The sequence below is a fragment of the Anas acuta genome, chromosome 3 (assembly GCF_963932015.1).
Source record: "Anas acuta chromosome 3, bAnaAcu1.1, whole genome shotgun sequence".
NCBI lineage: Eukaryota > Metazoa > Chordata > Aves > Anseriformes > Anatidae > Anas > Anas acuta.
Genome location: NC_088981.1, coordinates 8,555,602 through 8,571,444, shown reverse-complemented (window position 1 = coordinate 8,571,444; position 15,843 = coordinate 8,555,602). Strand labels below are relative to the sequence as shown.

General features: G+C 40.8%; 1 protein-coding gene across 1 annotated transcript in view; it reads left to right on the top strand.

Annotated features, from left to right (window-relative positions):
- VPS54 (VPS54 subunit of GARP complex) overlaps window positions 1-15,843 on the top strand; it is a 49,333-nt gene that overhangs the window by 13,233 nt on the left and 20,257 nt on the right. Inside the window, exons 6-12 of the mRNA XM_068675587.1 lie at window positions 1,988-2,022; window positions 3,310-3,441; window positions 6,073-6,458; window positions 9,769-9,895; window positions 10,941-11,048; window positions 13,725-13,780; window positions 15,569-15,665. Of these exons, the coding sequence (XP_068531688.1) occupies window positions 1,988-2,022; window positions 3,310-3,441; window positions 6,073-6,458; window positions 9,769-9,895; window positions 10,941-11,048; window positions 13,725-13,780; window positions 15,569-15,665 (941 nt within the window). The remainder of the gene's footprint in view (window positions 1-1,987; window positions 2,023-3,309; window positions 3,442-6,072; window positions 6,459-9,768; window positions 9,896-10,940; window positions 11,049-13,724; window positions 13,781-15,568; window positions 15,666-15,843) is intronic.

Genomic DNA, 15,843 nt, shown 5'->3' with positions numbered 1-15,843 from the left:
TGGTAGGTCACTAAGTCCCTGGCAGTGTTTTCTTTAACTTTCTTTTGTTGAAGATAAGCTGAGACTATTACAGCAACCTTCTAGCAGCTCTTGACTTTGCAACAAAGAGCAGCAGCAGTGGGCCATTCCTGGTTCTGCCGTGAGGATCAAAGAATGGCTGAAGGGGAGGTGACCTCTCAAGGTGGCCTAGTCCAAACCCCTTGCTCAATAAGGGTCACCTCAGGCAGCTGCCCAGGACCCTGTTCAGTCTGGTTTTGAGTATTTCTACAGATAGAGGCTACACAACCCCTCTGGGCAGCCTGTTTCAGGGCACCCACACAATAGAAGATGTTTTTTTTTTTGTTTCATTTTGTACTTGTTGCCACTTGTACTGTCAGTGGCCACCACTGAGAAAAGTTTGGTTCCCTCTTCTCTACACTCTCTCACTGGATATTTATAAACACTGAAAAGATTGCCCCCAAGCTTTTCTATGCTAAACAGTCTGAGCTCTCTCTTTTCTTGTATGAAACATACCCTAGTCCCTCCTTCATATTTGTGGCCCTTTGCTGGACTCGCTGCAGTATGTCCATTCCTTTCTTCTACTGTGCAGCCCAGAACTGGATACAGTACTCCAGATGTGATCTCACCAGTTCTGTGTAGAGAATCAGCTTCCCTTGACCTGCTGCCAGTGTTTTTCCTAAAACAGTCCAGGATACTTTGCCACAAGGGTGCAGTGCTGGCTCACGGTTGGGTTGTTGTCCAGTAGGACCCCCCCAGATCCTTTTCTGCACAGATGCTGTGCAGCTGCTCAACCCTCAGTGTGTAGTGTGCCTGGGGTTATTCTTCCCCCAGGTGCAGGGCTTTGCATTTCCTATTGTTGAACCTCATGAAATTCCACTCTGGCCATTTCTGTTTACTGTTAGCAAGGACTACTTTTTTGGTGTCTGCAGGCTGAATTTCAAGATTTTATAGAAATAGTTCAGCAAGTATAAAACTCGACAAAGGAAGGGGAGAGACAAAATGAAAATCAAAAGTCAAACAAAAGGGAAATAAACCCTTATAAACTGCAGCAAGTTTGTAATATTTTTATGTTAAAGTTTCTGATAAAATAAATTAAAGATTAATTTGCAAATCACTGTTTGATCAGGCTCATCTATATCAATTGTCTACATGTAATGCAACAAGAAGCATTCAGTAGTGTACTGCCTGTGATCAAGTTGTTCTTCCAGTCAGCTTTCTTCATTCTTTTCCATGCAAAAGGCAGCCCTTCTGCAGGGTTTCCCTGGGCTTGTTATTTTGAATTAGCTCTTCCCCAATGAATCTGTTTGTGGCATATACTGTGAAAGACAAGTTCCTTCTTTAGGCTTAGCTTTAGCCGTTTTGAAAGAGCTTTGGTTTTAGAAAGAAAAAAAATACTGTGTCACCAAAGTATCTGGACACTCCTTTTGTAGGTGGGAAATTCCTAGAAGCATCATTTGGTAAACTGAAATTCCGGATTTTCTATAGTTTCTTTTTTAGGCATTCTTTGTTTTTCCCCAGCTCTGGCCCACAAGAGCTGGCCTTTCACTTCCATAGGAGTTGGTCTGTCCAACCACTGAGAACAGCAGGATGATTCTTAGGTTTCCTTTAGTATTTCAATACCAATCAAGTAACAGAGAGGTGAGAGAAATGTGGGAGATAATTCTGATGTCCTGCTTACCATGCTTGTCAAGAACAGGGAGACTGTCCTGCTGAGGTACATGCTTTATCCAGTCAGATCTTGAAAACCTTCAAGGATGGAGGCTATTCAATCTCTGGACAGCCTGCTTGACTGTCCTCATGATGAAAAAGGTTTTCTTGTTCAGTCAGAAGGTTTTTGTGTTTCAATTTATGATCCTGTTACTTGTCCACTCACTGTGAGGAGTCTGGCACTGTTGTCTTAAAAATTTTGTAGCATTTTAAAGTATTCAAGGAAATTGTTTTTAATTCTTTGCTCATGAATGAATTCTTGTGTTTTGCTTTATTTTAGATAAATCCAGGACAGATCTGGAACAAGTACCTAAGGTATGGTTTCTGTGAACTCTAAACTTTTATAAGGATTTCTCACATATAGCCTTGAACATATGGATGTACTCTCCTGTTACATGGAAGTCTTGTCCAAGCTGATCACTTGAACTGATTATCAAGAGTGTCTGCGATGCTCAGAATTTACAAGAATTAAGAACAAGCTGCTTTTTCTTTTTTTTTTTTTTTGGTTAATATTGACTATGATGATCATTTTGTTCTTGCTTAAAGTAAAATACAAATGCCATTATTTTTTTCATCTTTAATAGTCAAAACCTGTTAAAACCTTAAAGCTGGGCAAAACTAGACAGCCTGTGTTTTAGGAGGAAGGGGAAATTGGAGAGTTCTACAGATGTTTGAATATTACATAGTGTGCCACTTAGCATTGAGTTTAACCCCTTGAATCCTCAAGGAAAGTCCTTTTGCATAGATGCTTGCAGCATATATGATGTGTTTTTATGCCATGGATTGACAAAAGACACAACCCTAGATTCCACTTCAGTCTGAATACCTTTTTTATAGGTACATTAAGGAGTCAGAGTGTTAACATGGGTCAGCATCTCTGTGCCAGTTGTGTAGCCTGTTGCTTCAACAGCTGTGACTGCAACGTTTAAAGCCCCAGAAACAAGAGTGTTTGAGTGTGGTGTGATGCTGTAGCCTGTGTTGAACCTCTTAAAATTACACTTCACAAATAAAGGGAAAGGGGAGCTACTGTCTACCTCCAGATTTACACCAATTTTGTCAAGTAAAAATGATATGATCAGAGAGAACTTCGGACTGATAGTTTTCTGAGATGTATAGAGTTAATGTGAAATGCTATCAAACCTTTCTACAATCAGCACATTTGCTGTGCTGTGCCTAAAGGAGATACATTTGAGGCCCTGTTGCCTTCTAGGCAACACTTGGTGCATGTGAACAGCTGGCTAGATCCTCAGTCTAGCAGAAACCAGGGCCCCAGAAATGAGCATATCAGCAGTGGGATGTCTCTGCTTGCTCTGATCCTTTAGAGGATCCACCTGCAATTTGTTGTTTAGATCTTGACCTGGGTCATTTCAGAGTAAACTTCTACTTCTATGAAAATAAACATTTGTCAGATCACACATGCTTTTAGGGTGTGAAGTAAATCGGTTAGAAGATCTTTTTGCTTGGTTAAATAAAAACTTGTTTTTTGGAAAAGAAAAAAATGATCAGCATTAGTTTCATTAACCAGGATGTCTGTTAAACTGGCAAGGATGAACATAGAGGTGAGAGACATGCTTTTTTTTTTCTTTTGCTTTTCTGTTTCAGATTTTTATGAAACCAGATTTTGCCTTGGAAGATTCCTTAACGTTTAATGCCGTTTTACCATGGTCCCATTTTAGTACTGCTGGTGGAAAAGGAAATCGTGACGCAGCTTCCTCCAAGTTACTTCAAGAAAAGGTAAGAATTTGATGCAACGTGTCACGATACATCCTAGCTGTTACTACAAAGAAGCAATTGGCAATCAAGTCCATTGCTGCTGTCCTGTACTAGTTGCTAAGACATCGGTATTGGGGACTTTGGCAACTGGTTTTACATCAGGTTACACATTGTTAGTAAACAATGCAAGAACTTTTTTCCCTTCTAAATAAATGTATCTGTCAAATCTGTAGGGAGAAAAAATCTTCATATAGCATAGTAATTGGCTAATGATTGCTGAAGCTGAATGAAGCAAATATACATTGAGAACTTCAAGATGTGAAGCTCTTTGCTAGGGAGGAAGAGCAATTCCATGAGAAGGTTAAGCTAGAGGTTTTAGGACACCTGCTAAGACTACTGCTATCTCATGTCTCAGGAAAACTCCAAGGCACTGTGTTTTCTGTGCAAAAAGAAATAATGAATATCAAGCTTTTGTATGTCAGGAACTTCTTTCCTTTTGTTATGTCATCTGTGCTGACAAGGACTTGTGTATGTTGGAGAGCAAGAAAGCAGAGCTGCTTCATTCATACTGGAAACAGTGTCTTTGCTTATTCTTTTTTGATTTTTAGAGCTATGTATTCAGTATAGAAATCCCCTACTGAATCATTTATACCTTAAAAGTATCCGTGAAGTAGTTACGGAATGGACTCTCAAATTATTTTGATTTTCTAACTTCAGCTTTCCATCCTGCTTAACCTACTATAGCTTCTGGGAGCTGGCATTTCAAAAAAAAAAAAAGTGACTCGGAAAAAAAATAACGTGATGCCCTGGAAGATGTTTGCAAGTTTCCAGGCGTTAGTTTTCCTGTTTCTGCTCCAGTTCAGGAGGGATGGGCAGACCCTGCTTTAAGATAATTGATAACTTGCTCCTTCATTGCTTTATCTTCACACACCTAGAGGTGGCTTTTGGAAATACTCCTTTGGCAGTTGCTGTCTGAAGTTGAAAAAGCAGTGTCTGGCACGTGCTTGAAACTTTCAGAGTGTGCCTGGGTGAAAGGCAGGATGGGCACTCAACAGGGACTTGAATAAAGGAGACCCAGAGCCCACCTGGATGCAGCAGAATGAAAATAAGGTTATAAATAGATGTGAGCCGTGCTTTTTTAGACAGATGATAGAAATATCTAAACAGCATAAAGCAGTTCTGTTGCCTCCAAAGCCACATGCATGAAAAACAAATTATTACAGTTTTGTGCTACCGGAACTGGCCCAAATTTTGTTTTATTTGTTTTAAAGGCTCTGAACTACCCCAAATTTGTTCTCATTTACCAGGTGTAAATATATATCCTGCTGCCCAAATTTCATCCTTAGCTCCAGGCACAATTTTTCAGCAGGTTTTGGAAAACCCTGCCATAAGCACACACATTTAGGCTATTGCTGCTTATCTACTTGAACAACTCCCCCTGATACTTGTCCATCTTACCTCCTATTTCCTGCCCTACACTGGGACTGTCAGCTCTTTGAGGCAGGTAGTGTTGTTTTCTTCTGTTTGTTCTATAGTGCTCGACGTAGTGAAAGGGCCTGGGGCATCTGGATGTGACAATCACGTAAATAAATGATAATAATAACCCTTCCTCTGATCCCTGTGTCACAGCCTGTCTCGGCTTCTCCCATGGGCTAGGTGTGTCACAGCTGGTTGGTGGAGGACTTTTTTGATTAAATGTTGTACAAAAAAAGATGGCTTTGCATATTGCATAAATCCCCAGCATTAAATATATGCAGGATGAAAATAGCTATAAGACAGAAACATTTCTCTGATGTTTTTTTTTTTTTCCCCTCTCAATTTCTGGATGGGTCTTTTGAAATTCAGTGTGAGGTTTTGAGTGCATGGCACCTCCCAAAAAAAAAACAGGTCATCTGAGTATTAGCATTCAGATGAGCATCCTAATGCCTCAGTCCTTTGAGTTTGCGTATTCAGCGTAAGCCAGAACACAGAGCTTTTGCAGCTCAACCGACCAAGCCAACCCAGTGGCCTGGTAACACAAGGAATTGGAATTTGTTTGACAGAAAGAATTTGAATCTCAGGTTCCAAACGTGTAGGTATGCTCTGTCTCTGGAGTCCCACAGTGCCAGCAGACATAAAATAACCTTAGCAGGAGCTCCAACTGGCTGGCAAAAAGCAACTGCAGCCAGACATCTCTTGAGGATTTTTCTATAAAGATGATTCTGCAGCCTTTTAACTGAGCAGACCCAGAGCTGTGCCATCAAGTGCGGTCATGATGCATTTTTATCAACTTGAATGGCTCTAAGTACGTAGTATATTTGCACGTGTATACTGTCCTTACTTGCAAGCCAACCACTGTGGTAGAAAAGCTTGGGTATTTTAAAACTATTTGGCTTTGTATCTTGTAATTTTCAAGCAGGAGAGGCATCAGGTCAGCCTTCCCAAAGTGATTTTTTGAGCTCATTGAGAAACAAATGAACAAACCACAACAGGTGGCATTTGCTTGCTACTCTGATAAAGGGTTTAATATAATATTATAGCATTTTTTATTATTTGCAAAATGTCCTTGTGATACAATAAGACATTTTGGTTGAATTTTCAATGTATGTTTTCATGGTGATGAACATGCCAAGCCATAACAATGCCGTTCAATTTCCCCTTCCCTCTTCCCAGCTGAGCCATTATCTGGACATCGTGGAAGTCAATATTGCTCATCAGATTTCTCTGCGCTCTGAAGCGTTTTTCCATGCAATGACCTCTCAGCATGAGTTGCAGGACTACCTCAGGAAAACCTCCCAGGCTGTAAAATTACTTAGAGAGAAAATCTCCAAAATTGATAAAGTGATGTGTGAAGGATCACTCCGAGTTTTAAGACTGTCGCTCACCAGAAATAACTGCATAAAAGCATACAATAAACTGAAGCTAATGGCTACTGTACACCAAACGCAGCCCACGGTACAGTTGCTGTTGTCCACTTCTGAGTTTGTTGGAGCTTTGGACTTAATAGCAACAACGCAGGAGGTGTTGCAGCAAGAACTTCAAGGCATTCACAGTTTCCGGTAGGTAACCACCTAGGAAAGTAATAAAAAGCAAGCAGAGCTAGAAGGTGTCAAGCATGTTCTGCTGGCTGATGGGGGTTGTTTTACCTGTGTTTGCTCATTCTTAGAGGACATGGTACAAAAAGTACAACATGTAAGTAAAGCATATGTAGTGTGACTGCTGCACGTGTCAAATATATTTTATTTTGGTGAACTTTTAATATCGAGATGCTCTGTACTCCATTCTTGTCTACAGGTGGCTTAGGGGTGCAGGGGAGTGCACCTGAGCAGTGACTGGACCTTCATCTTGCAGGGTTTGTAGCCCAGAGCTGAGAGATGTTTCGAAGTGGTGGTCTGCAATCCTCATGCAGAGTAGGTCTGCCTCCAGCCTGTCCTTGTGCTGGAAGAAGCTTTGCAAGCAAAAGGCGGTGCAAAGCTATCAAACTACGACTCAAAATGTGGTCTGAGGCTGACAGCTGGTCAGATGGGATGTGTTCAGCAGCACCTCCTCTTGGGGAGAGCTGTATTTACCATGGCCAGGGGTGCATCCTCCTGAGAGGGGTTCATCCCACTGAGAAATCCAGTTCTATAAGCTGCTGGAGTTGGGAAGAAACAGTGGGAAGGTGCTGCCTAAGCTCCTGCTGCTGGTTTTTCACCTGTGTTTGCTATGGTTATGGGGGTTAGTGAGTCCAGGGTCCTGTGCTGGTTGCTGCTGTTCATCGTGGATGCTCAGAGCTCTGTCTGGGAGATGGTGCTGCACTGGGCAGGGTCCTCTGTGCTATGCAGGAGCATCAGTACATCAGAATCCCTTCAGCTGGTGCAAAAAAAGCTATCGTAACTGCTGTGTTCACTACAACAGTGTCATATGCAAAGCTGCCACTGTAATACGATGCTGGTAGAAGCAGTGTGTGTTAAATAGGCTCAGAGATTTGTATTAGCCAGTTGAGGAGCTGCCTACTTAGTTTCATAAGTTGATGCTATTTTTCTGTTTGGTTTTGAGGTTATGTGGTTCCTGCAACCCAAGGGTTTCCAGTTTTTGTAATTAAAAACGTGGTTGTTGCTCAATAACTGCAACATGAATATTGAGAACTTTATACGGTTACTGCTGTGGTCCGTCTGTGCTGACAAGCTCTGCTTGTAACACCCCTTTAAGCTGGTTTAGAAAAAGAATCAAATTTTATGTAGGAGAAACTCAGAAAAAGTCTTTAAAAGAAAAATATCCCACTTTTTTTTTTTTTTAAGCTAATAAACTTGACCAAGTCATAGTTGTATTTACATTACTGATACTGAGTGTACTTCTACAAACCTGAGACATCAATCAGAATTAGCTTTCTTTTGCAATCAGGTAAGCTAAGTTACATGCAGTGCTAGCAGAGAGCGCAGTTCTGTTGTCATACTTGATGTTCCAAGCATGTGTCATTATTTTAAATTCACAATCAGATGTGGTACATACTTGCAGGTAAACATCTCGTCTATAAAAAGTGATTTCTGTGAACAAAGCCTAGTTGGTTGGTATGGTAGAATTAAAAAATAATTCATTTACTTCTTTAAAAAGTGATATGAGTGGGAAAAGTCCTCTCTGACTTGGATAGTAAAGGCTCAGAAAGCTGAATTAAATGCAGCCTCACTCCTCAGCCCCACCAGGGACGCAAACGCAGCTCTGTGTCTCTGACAAACCCAGCACGCTTGCTCCCAACTCTTACAATAGCCTCTGTGTGTTGCATGTCTGGAGAAATAATGTGCAATGAAAAGATGGGGATCGTGATGAAAACTGCTTAGTAGAATGTTGGTTTGGAAAACAACAATAATAAATTAATGCCATACACAAATACTTCAGCTTTTTTCCACAAAATAGTGAATGACTGTTCCTGGTTTGCTGTGAGCACAAATGCTGCAGTTGTCAAGTGAGATAAATACCTGTTTTATCTGGAGGAGAGAGAAGTTTCCAAATAATTGCTCTCTTTTTTTTTTTTCCTAAAATATTCAGTATCTTCTCTTTTTTTTTTTCCCCCCCACAACCAAACAAAACAAACTTGTTGCTTTAGTGTATTGTGTGTGACAGCTTGTGGAGTTCGTTGTTAAACAGACATTGTTAGCTTTAAATCAAGTCTTGTTGCAGCATCATTCAATGCAAATTGCTGTCTTTAACATAGGTTAATATCCCCTATGATTATACATATCAGTTACAGCATTATGATCGTTCCTAGCAACTATTGTAGTGTAGAATTACAGTTCTCGAGCTCTTTAACATTTGCAAGTTCGTCTTTTTAATTAAAAAGATGAACAAACAACGTGTTGATTAAATTACGCATCTCTGCTGCCAGTTTTTATGTTGTTTTTACAATCCTTGTTTGGGGTGTTGGAGATCAAGTGTGTTTTTACACGGCTGTGTTGGCAAATCAGGCTTCATACAGCAAAACTCAGACACCTGGAAGCACTGTTCTCATCTGTAAGCTTTTAATTAATTTTTGCCCTGCACTAACAATTTTACTTAAGTGGATTGTAGCCCAGCTACAGTTGTCCAGCTCTTATTGGATGTTTCCGTACTTAGGAGGCACAAGAGGGTAGGTTACGTTGGGTTTAAATACATGGGGCTGATTGTTACAGATACTTGGTGATCTCAATGGTTACTGGAAGCTGGAAAGCCAGGAGTGTTTGGCATCTCCAAAGTTCCCAATTTTGTTCTTACTCTGCTAAAAGTCTCTCTAGCTGCATGACTTCTAAAGAGTAGTTGACATATCTGATGTGAGAAATTCCCTCGTGGCTTTGTATGAAAACAGTTTGCGAAATATGGTTTAAAGTCTGAAATATAGGAAAAAGTATTTTTAAATCTGAATGGTCTAAGAATGGAAAATTTTAAAATCCTTGTGTTCTCTGAAAGCCATTCTGTTTTGTGAAGATGCTCCTGTATCTCAGTCATGTAAAGTAAATTCCTTGACCGTATTAAAAGCTCAAATGTTTGAAGTGGAAGAATATTTAGCAAAAGTAGCATTTCTTTTCGACAGCTAGATACAGTCAAGTGCTGAGTATTCTTGGTTCTGGTTCCCTTCGTTGGGAAGAGAGGGTGCTCAGCATCTTCTGACAAAGTCTTGCATCCAATTTTAACGTTCCATTAACATTCAAGTCCGTATGTTTTTGCTGCAAGGTGATGGTGCCTCTGAAAAATGTGTGGTTTCAGCTGCTCTAAGAACTGAAAGATTTGTGCCTCCCATTAAGCCAGCATTGATTGCATGGAAATTACCTGCTGGGTGGTTATTTTCTTCAGCTGTGAACTAATGATTCATTTTCAGGTTGATTATTGAGCTCATATCTCAATGGCTGTTTTTCTTAGGCATCTTGGCTCACAGCTTTGTGAACTGGAAAAGCTGATAGATAAAATGATGATTGCGGAGTTTTCAACTTATGCTCGCAATGATTTAAATAGACCCCTAGAAGATGATTGCCAAATTCTAGAAGAGGTACGTCTGTTATTGAAATAAACTGTCTGATGAATATGTTTGCATCTGTAACATCCCTAATTAGCACCAGCTAATTAATTCGGGTCCCTGGTAGCAACATTATCATCTTGCACAATTTCTCATCCAAATTTTCCCCACACCTATTTGTACTTGATCTAATTAAATAATTGTAACTAACCATATGGAACTGCAATCCAGTCCTGCTTTATTTCTTTTAAATAATCAGTTCTATTTTAAATATACAGTGAGTTTTAGTTTGGACACTTCATGAACCTCAACATGTAAGTGGAAGAGAACACGGACCCTTGTATCTGCTTGACCGTAAAACTTCAGTTTTGCAGTGAAAGCTGTGCATGTTATTCTTATTCTGCCTCCCTATGCACTTAAGGGTACTTACATCAAGCATATGGTTGCCCCGAGCACATACTTAATTTGCAGAGTATCTTCCTTTAAAGATCATAAATTTCTGAAGATTAAGCTATTGTGACTGCTTTTGAGCCAGAAAAATATCTTTTCTGGCTCAAAAAGAAAAAGATACACATTCTTCTGGATCTTACCTGTGCAATTCTGCCGTAATTGCTAGACCCTATGAACTGTTTAGTCTTGTCTAACCTGTGGGTTTTGTGAAATGTGGTGAGTGGCAGTAGCATTTAAATATTCCCACTTCTGCCCTGCACTTTCTCCCCATCTGGATGCTGCAACGTGGTAGCCTCTCACTTGTGCTGGTGCAATTGTGTCGAGCGTCATTCTTGCTTGCGGTAAGGAAACTCATTAATCTTAGGAAATACGTAGGTTTTCAAGCACAATTGCACGAGCACAGCTGAAGAACAGGAATGAAAATAACTGTGAGGAAGGGACTCCGTTAGCTGGTATTGCCACAGGAAACTTTGTACGGTTAAACCATGACAGTAGTCTCAAGGCACTGGGCTGATCTAAATTCTGTCCACTGTGTGTTTGATACGTGAACTCTAACTGCTGTGAAGATTCTTAAAATTGTTTCTTGTTTTCGTCTTGATGGTTTTAATGCATTTCTTTTTCTTGATAGGAGAGACTTGTATCACTAGTATTTGGACTTTTAAAGCAAAGAAATCTCAACTTTTATGAAATATATGGAGATGAAATGATTATTACCGCAAAGAACATAATTAAACAGGTAAGCCAAATGTTTCAAACTCATCTGACAAGGTTGCCTCAACCTCTTAAAAATGTTTTTTGTTGTTGTTTTTCAAGTAGTTAAGAACAACTTTGAGATGTTTTGGTGGTGAATGATCTCATGTTTAGAGCAGCTGAGCTTACAACACAAAGGACTTCCTGAAGCACAAAAGTCTGTTTGCAGAGAAGACTTTCTGCAAGGAGTAGGTACAAGTAGCACAAGTATGGCTGAAGATCACAGCTTTCTCTGTGTGATTGCCATTATTCTGAATCCACTGATTGTAGCTCTTTTTTTTTTTTTTTAGTACACAACTTTCCCAAATAGTATAGTTGTGTCATAATACCATTTCAAAAAAACAAAAGAAAACAAAACAAAAACATCCAAAAAAAAAAAACCCCGAACAACAAAAAGTTGGGTTCTTGGTGTAAGCACATTAAAAAAAGAACCAAGGAAAATCCCATTTGAAAAGAAAAAATCACCAGCAAAATAATACAGAAAACATTACTTGCCTCAGTGCTAGCCCAGACCTAGTATAGGCACGTGGTTAAAAGCTGGAAAACATCCCTGCCTTTTCTGAAGAGAGCAAGGTGAGTTCATGACAAAGGTGGAACTGCTTGCCTGTAAGAATTACTTCAAAAATGAACCTTTGTCCGCATTAGTCTGGTTGCATGCCACTTAGAGCAGTATATCTGTATTTTCAAACCAAAAGGCTTTGTAGATAACAGCTAAAACCAAAACATGGACAAATAACTCCAGTTGTCTTCTCTGGAGAAAAATGCATGGATTGTTTTGAACAGTCACGTGATGGCTTTTGTTTACAAACAAAAACTCAGGCTGAACTTTGAACATGTTTGGGATTTCATTTTTTACTCATCTCGTTTGTTTGTTTGCATGTACATGTGGGGTATTACGTAGGGGTGGGGTTTTCCCCCTTAAAGAGATGTGATTATTTCAGGAGTCAGGTTGTGATGTGTATCCCAAAGACTGGGAGACAGTTAGGTGGTGGGTTTGCCATTAAAGGTCACAGCAGCTGTGTTGTGAATCAGATTGGGAACTTCCCCAGCTTTTAAAAGTTTGGAATTCTTTTAATTCTTATTATTTTAAAGGTTTTGTTTTAGGCCAGATTAGCTTCCCAAGTCCGTCTTGGACTGCAGCCCTATGGTTCTGTTGAGCAGGGTGGGTGTAGATAACAGAAGCCAGTGTTGCTGGCAGGATGAGAAGACAAAGATGTGTGTGACTGCACAACCACTTCATGTAAGGACTTGGCTATGATATGAGTCCTTTCTCACTTGACAACACAATTTAGATCATGTTTAGTGCCCCTATCTCTCACTACTTGTTTCCTTCCCACCTGAAAGCAGTGGGGAGCTGGGCTGGGTCACTGCCCAGCTCCCTGAAAGCTCAGCGGTGGGTGAGAGCAAGCACTGCTTTCTAGTCGTGCTGTGTTATTGTAAGCCTGGAAAAACAAGGGCATACCCCTTCTGTGTGCTGCTGCATGAATGGGCAACACCAGGATAAACCTGTTATCTGCCCATCAGTCTCCTGTTTTCTCACTTGCCTATGTAGGCAGTCACGAGGAGACCTTTTTCCCATTAAATTCTGCTCGTTCAGATAGTGGGCAGGTAGCACTCTTTTCCTGCTCACCTACATACATTGTTTTCCCCGTTCTGCTGGGAATATTTGTCTTTACTTTGTGATTTTTTCAGCCACCTCTGCTCAGTAATACATGTAGATGAAGCTTAATCAACTTCCAATATAAGTTTTTGCATTAAATTGGGAAAAGTGACAGGCTCAGAGTATTTCTGCGTGGCTTGTGGAATATGTTTGCCTTGTGGCCTATTGTCTGAACTTGTAAAGCCATTTTTCCTTAATAGAGGAAACCATTTCCCTCCCATGTCTCAAATGTGTTTCCTGTTCAGGCGCGTTGCTGGGCTGTTTTGGTCAGTACTTCAGTAGCTCTTTGCTGCCAGGCAAGTGGAAGAGCAGAGATCTGTAAGCACTTCACTAACTCACTGCGTAGTTCAGGAACAAGGTCTGTTTTCAAGAAGCTTCTGTACTGACCACCATTATGCAAAGCTCAGGTAAAATCAGTGTAGCTTGAGAGGGCTGCCCTCAGTCACTGGGTTGTACACATGCACGTAAAGGTATGCTGCTGACTCATTTCATCAGGTTATTGATATTTGGAAGAAAACCCCTCCTTCAATCTAAATGAAGTTAATTTGTACCATGGGCTTACAAGGCAGTAATGTGAAAAGAGATCAGTGAGCAAATCGCTGTAAAACAGTAGATGGGTTTGGGATGAAAATCGATCATTCTGGAGACCTGAAGAAGCCATCCAGCTTCATGTATACGAGCTGAAGGTGTTACCCCACAGCATCCTTTAAGGAAAGGCCACAGCACAGCAATCAGTGTGGAGAAATCTAGCAACAAATGTCCATCTATTCTGCAACTAGATGTTGGGGGGGGGGGTGTCTTGGTTTTTTGTTTTGCTTTGTTTTCTTTAATTTTTTTTTTTCATTAGAGAAACAAGCTGTTAAATGCTACAAACATGTCTTTCCTTTTTGGTTTTCTTTCTCCTTATTTAACTTGAGGCTTATTGTGCATGCGATGAAATTCAGCAGCAGTTAGAAGCTAAGATCTTTTTTTTGTTTTGTTTTTCCCCTTTAAATTTGACAGTGTGTGGTTAATACGGTATCGCAGATAGAAGAAATAGATACAGAAGTGGTTGTTAAGTAAGTATACAGCTAGATTATTTTTTTTTTGTGGTGGGTGGGGGACAGGAGACGGATGCTTTTAGCACAGATAAATTAACCGTTCTAATTTTTGCTTCAGTTTCCCTGTAACCAAGGATTACCCTTCTGTTTCACCTTGAGCCTCTGCTCCTGTCTGCCTCTGCGAGAATATTGCATATTCCTTTTCTCGTTCAGACTCTAATGCTACAAATCTTTCCCTGAAATTAAATCTACTACTGAAATAAATACTAAAATTCTCTGACCCTCATTGCATGAAGCCTAAACTACCATATCTAGGCATGTGTTAACTACCTGAAGGAATTCCCTGTTGTTACAACCTGGGATTTTGTACCAAAATGTGTCAGTAGTTTCGATGCCTCCCATAGGAATGAGAACAGGAGCTACCTGGAGAGGAGATCAGGCAACACCAGCTCTAAGAAATGGGCCAGCAGGACCCTCACAAAGCCCAGCAGAGGCAAATGCCATGTCCTGCACCTGGGGGGGAGCAACCCTTTGCTGGATGAGAGGCAGGGGCTGGCTGGCTTCGGAGCAGCTTTACAGGAGAAAAGGTGGAGGAAATGATCCTTCCCTTCTGTTGACACTTGTGAAGCTACGTCTGGTGGCTGTGCTCAGTTTCGGGCTCCCCAGTACAAGAAAAGCATTGAGATCCAGCAGAGGGCAGTGCTCAAAGGAGCTGGCTTTGTTCAGCCTCAGGAGTGGAGAGCTCAGGGGTGAGCTGCCTGCAGCTCTCCTGCGGGAGAGTTCTGGTACAGATGGAGACACAGCTAAGCTCCTCCGAGCAAGCAGGAGCAAGCAGAGAACAAGTTGGGAGCTGAGAAATGCTAACTGAATCTTAAAAAACACAGGTTTTACTGTAAGGCTGGTCAAACCTAGGAAGAGTGGCCCAAATTGGCTGTGGGATCTCTGTCCTGGGATATATTCAAGCTTTTTCTGGGCATGGCCCTCAACAGCCTGGTCTAGTTGGACCTGCATTGAGCAGGGTTTGGACACGGGACCTTCAGAGGTCCCAGCTCCAGAGGACCCCCGCCCCCAGCCTCTGTTTTTCTGTGGCTCTGATCCTTTTGACTCAGTAAAGGGTTACCCCAAAACAGGAAAACCAAGCAGGCTAGTTGATAAAGCAAAGTGAGCAGCAGAATCTGCCTGGTGTTCGTGCTGAAACTGAGACAAGACTGGGCACAGCAGCATTTTTAAACATTTGGATATTTGTTCACCATTCTCCAGTGTTTACTATTCTGCAACCAGGCCCTAACTCTGTAGTAGAGGGTTTAACTTCTGTTTGGCCAGTGACTTTTTAGCCCTCTGCCTCAAAGAGCTGACTTGCACTTTAATAGCAGAAGTGGTCTCATTGCAATGCAGCAAAGTGGGCTTAAAAACACAGCTTTTGTAATACTTGCAAAATGTTTTTATTTATTTTTTTGTGGTCTAATTTTTTCTACATGATTTGTGAAACTGTTATTAACTCCCTCCCTTGATAGTAGCACATATTTATCTGGGGGAAAAGAGCACTATGCCCTGGAAAATGGTAAAAGTGAGGCTTTTTTCTCTAACATGATCTATTTTTATGCACCTCCTTCCCCGTTCCACTTGCATACGCTGTGTTAATCATGACTGTTGTGCAGGTGATGTCTGTTGTCTTGCCAGATAAAAGTTTGCACAGTTTTCCTTGTATTTACAATTCTACCTATAGCATAGTTATATTCTTTATATGCCAGTAGTCAGCATGGTTAGTAAATATTTTCTGTTTACTGAATACTGCTCTTTTTCTAGGCTTGCAGACCAGATAAGGATGATGAATTTTCCTCAGTGGTTTGACTTACTGAAGGATATTTTCTCTAAGTTTACCATCTTCCTCAAGAGAATAAAGGTAGGACGTTCATTTACCGAGATTTTCACGTAGCTGGTTCAGACGTGACACGGGATGAAGCCGCTTCCCATTTGAAGTTTCAAGGTGTTCGTTTTGATTATAGAGTTCAAACTTTTGATTGAAAGAGGGATATGTGAATATCGGCATCCAGGGCAGAAATGATTAGTGCTAACAAAGA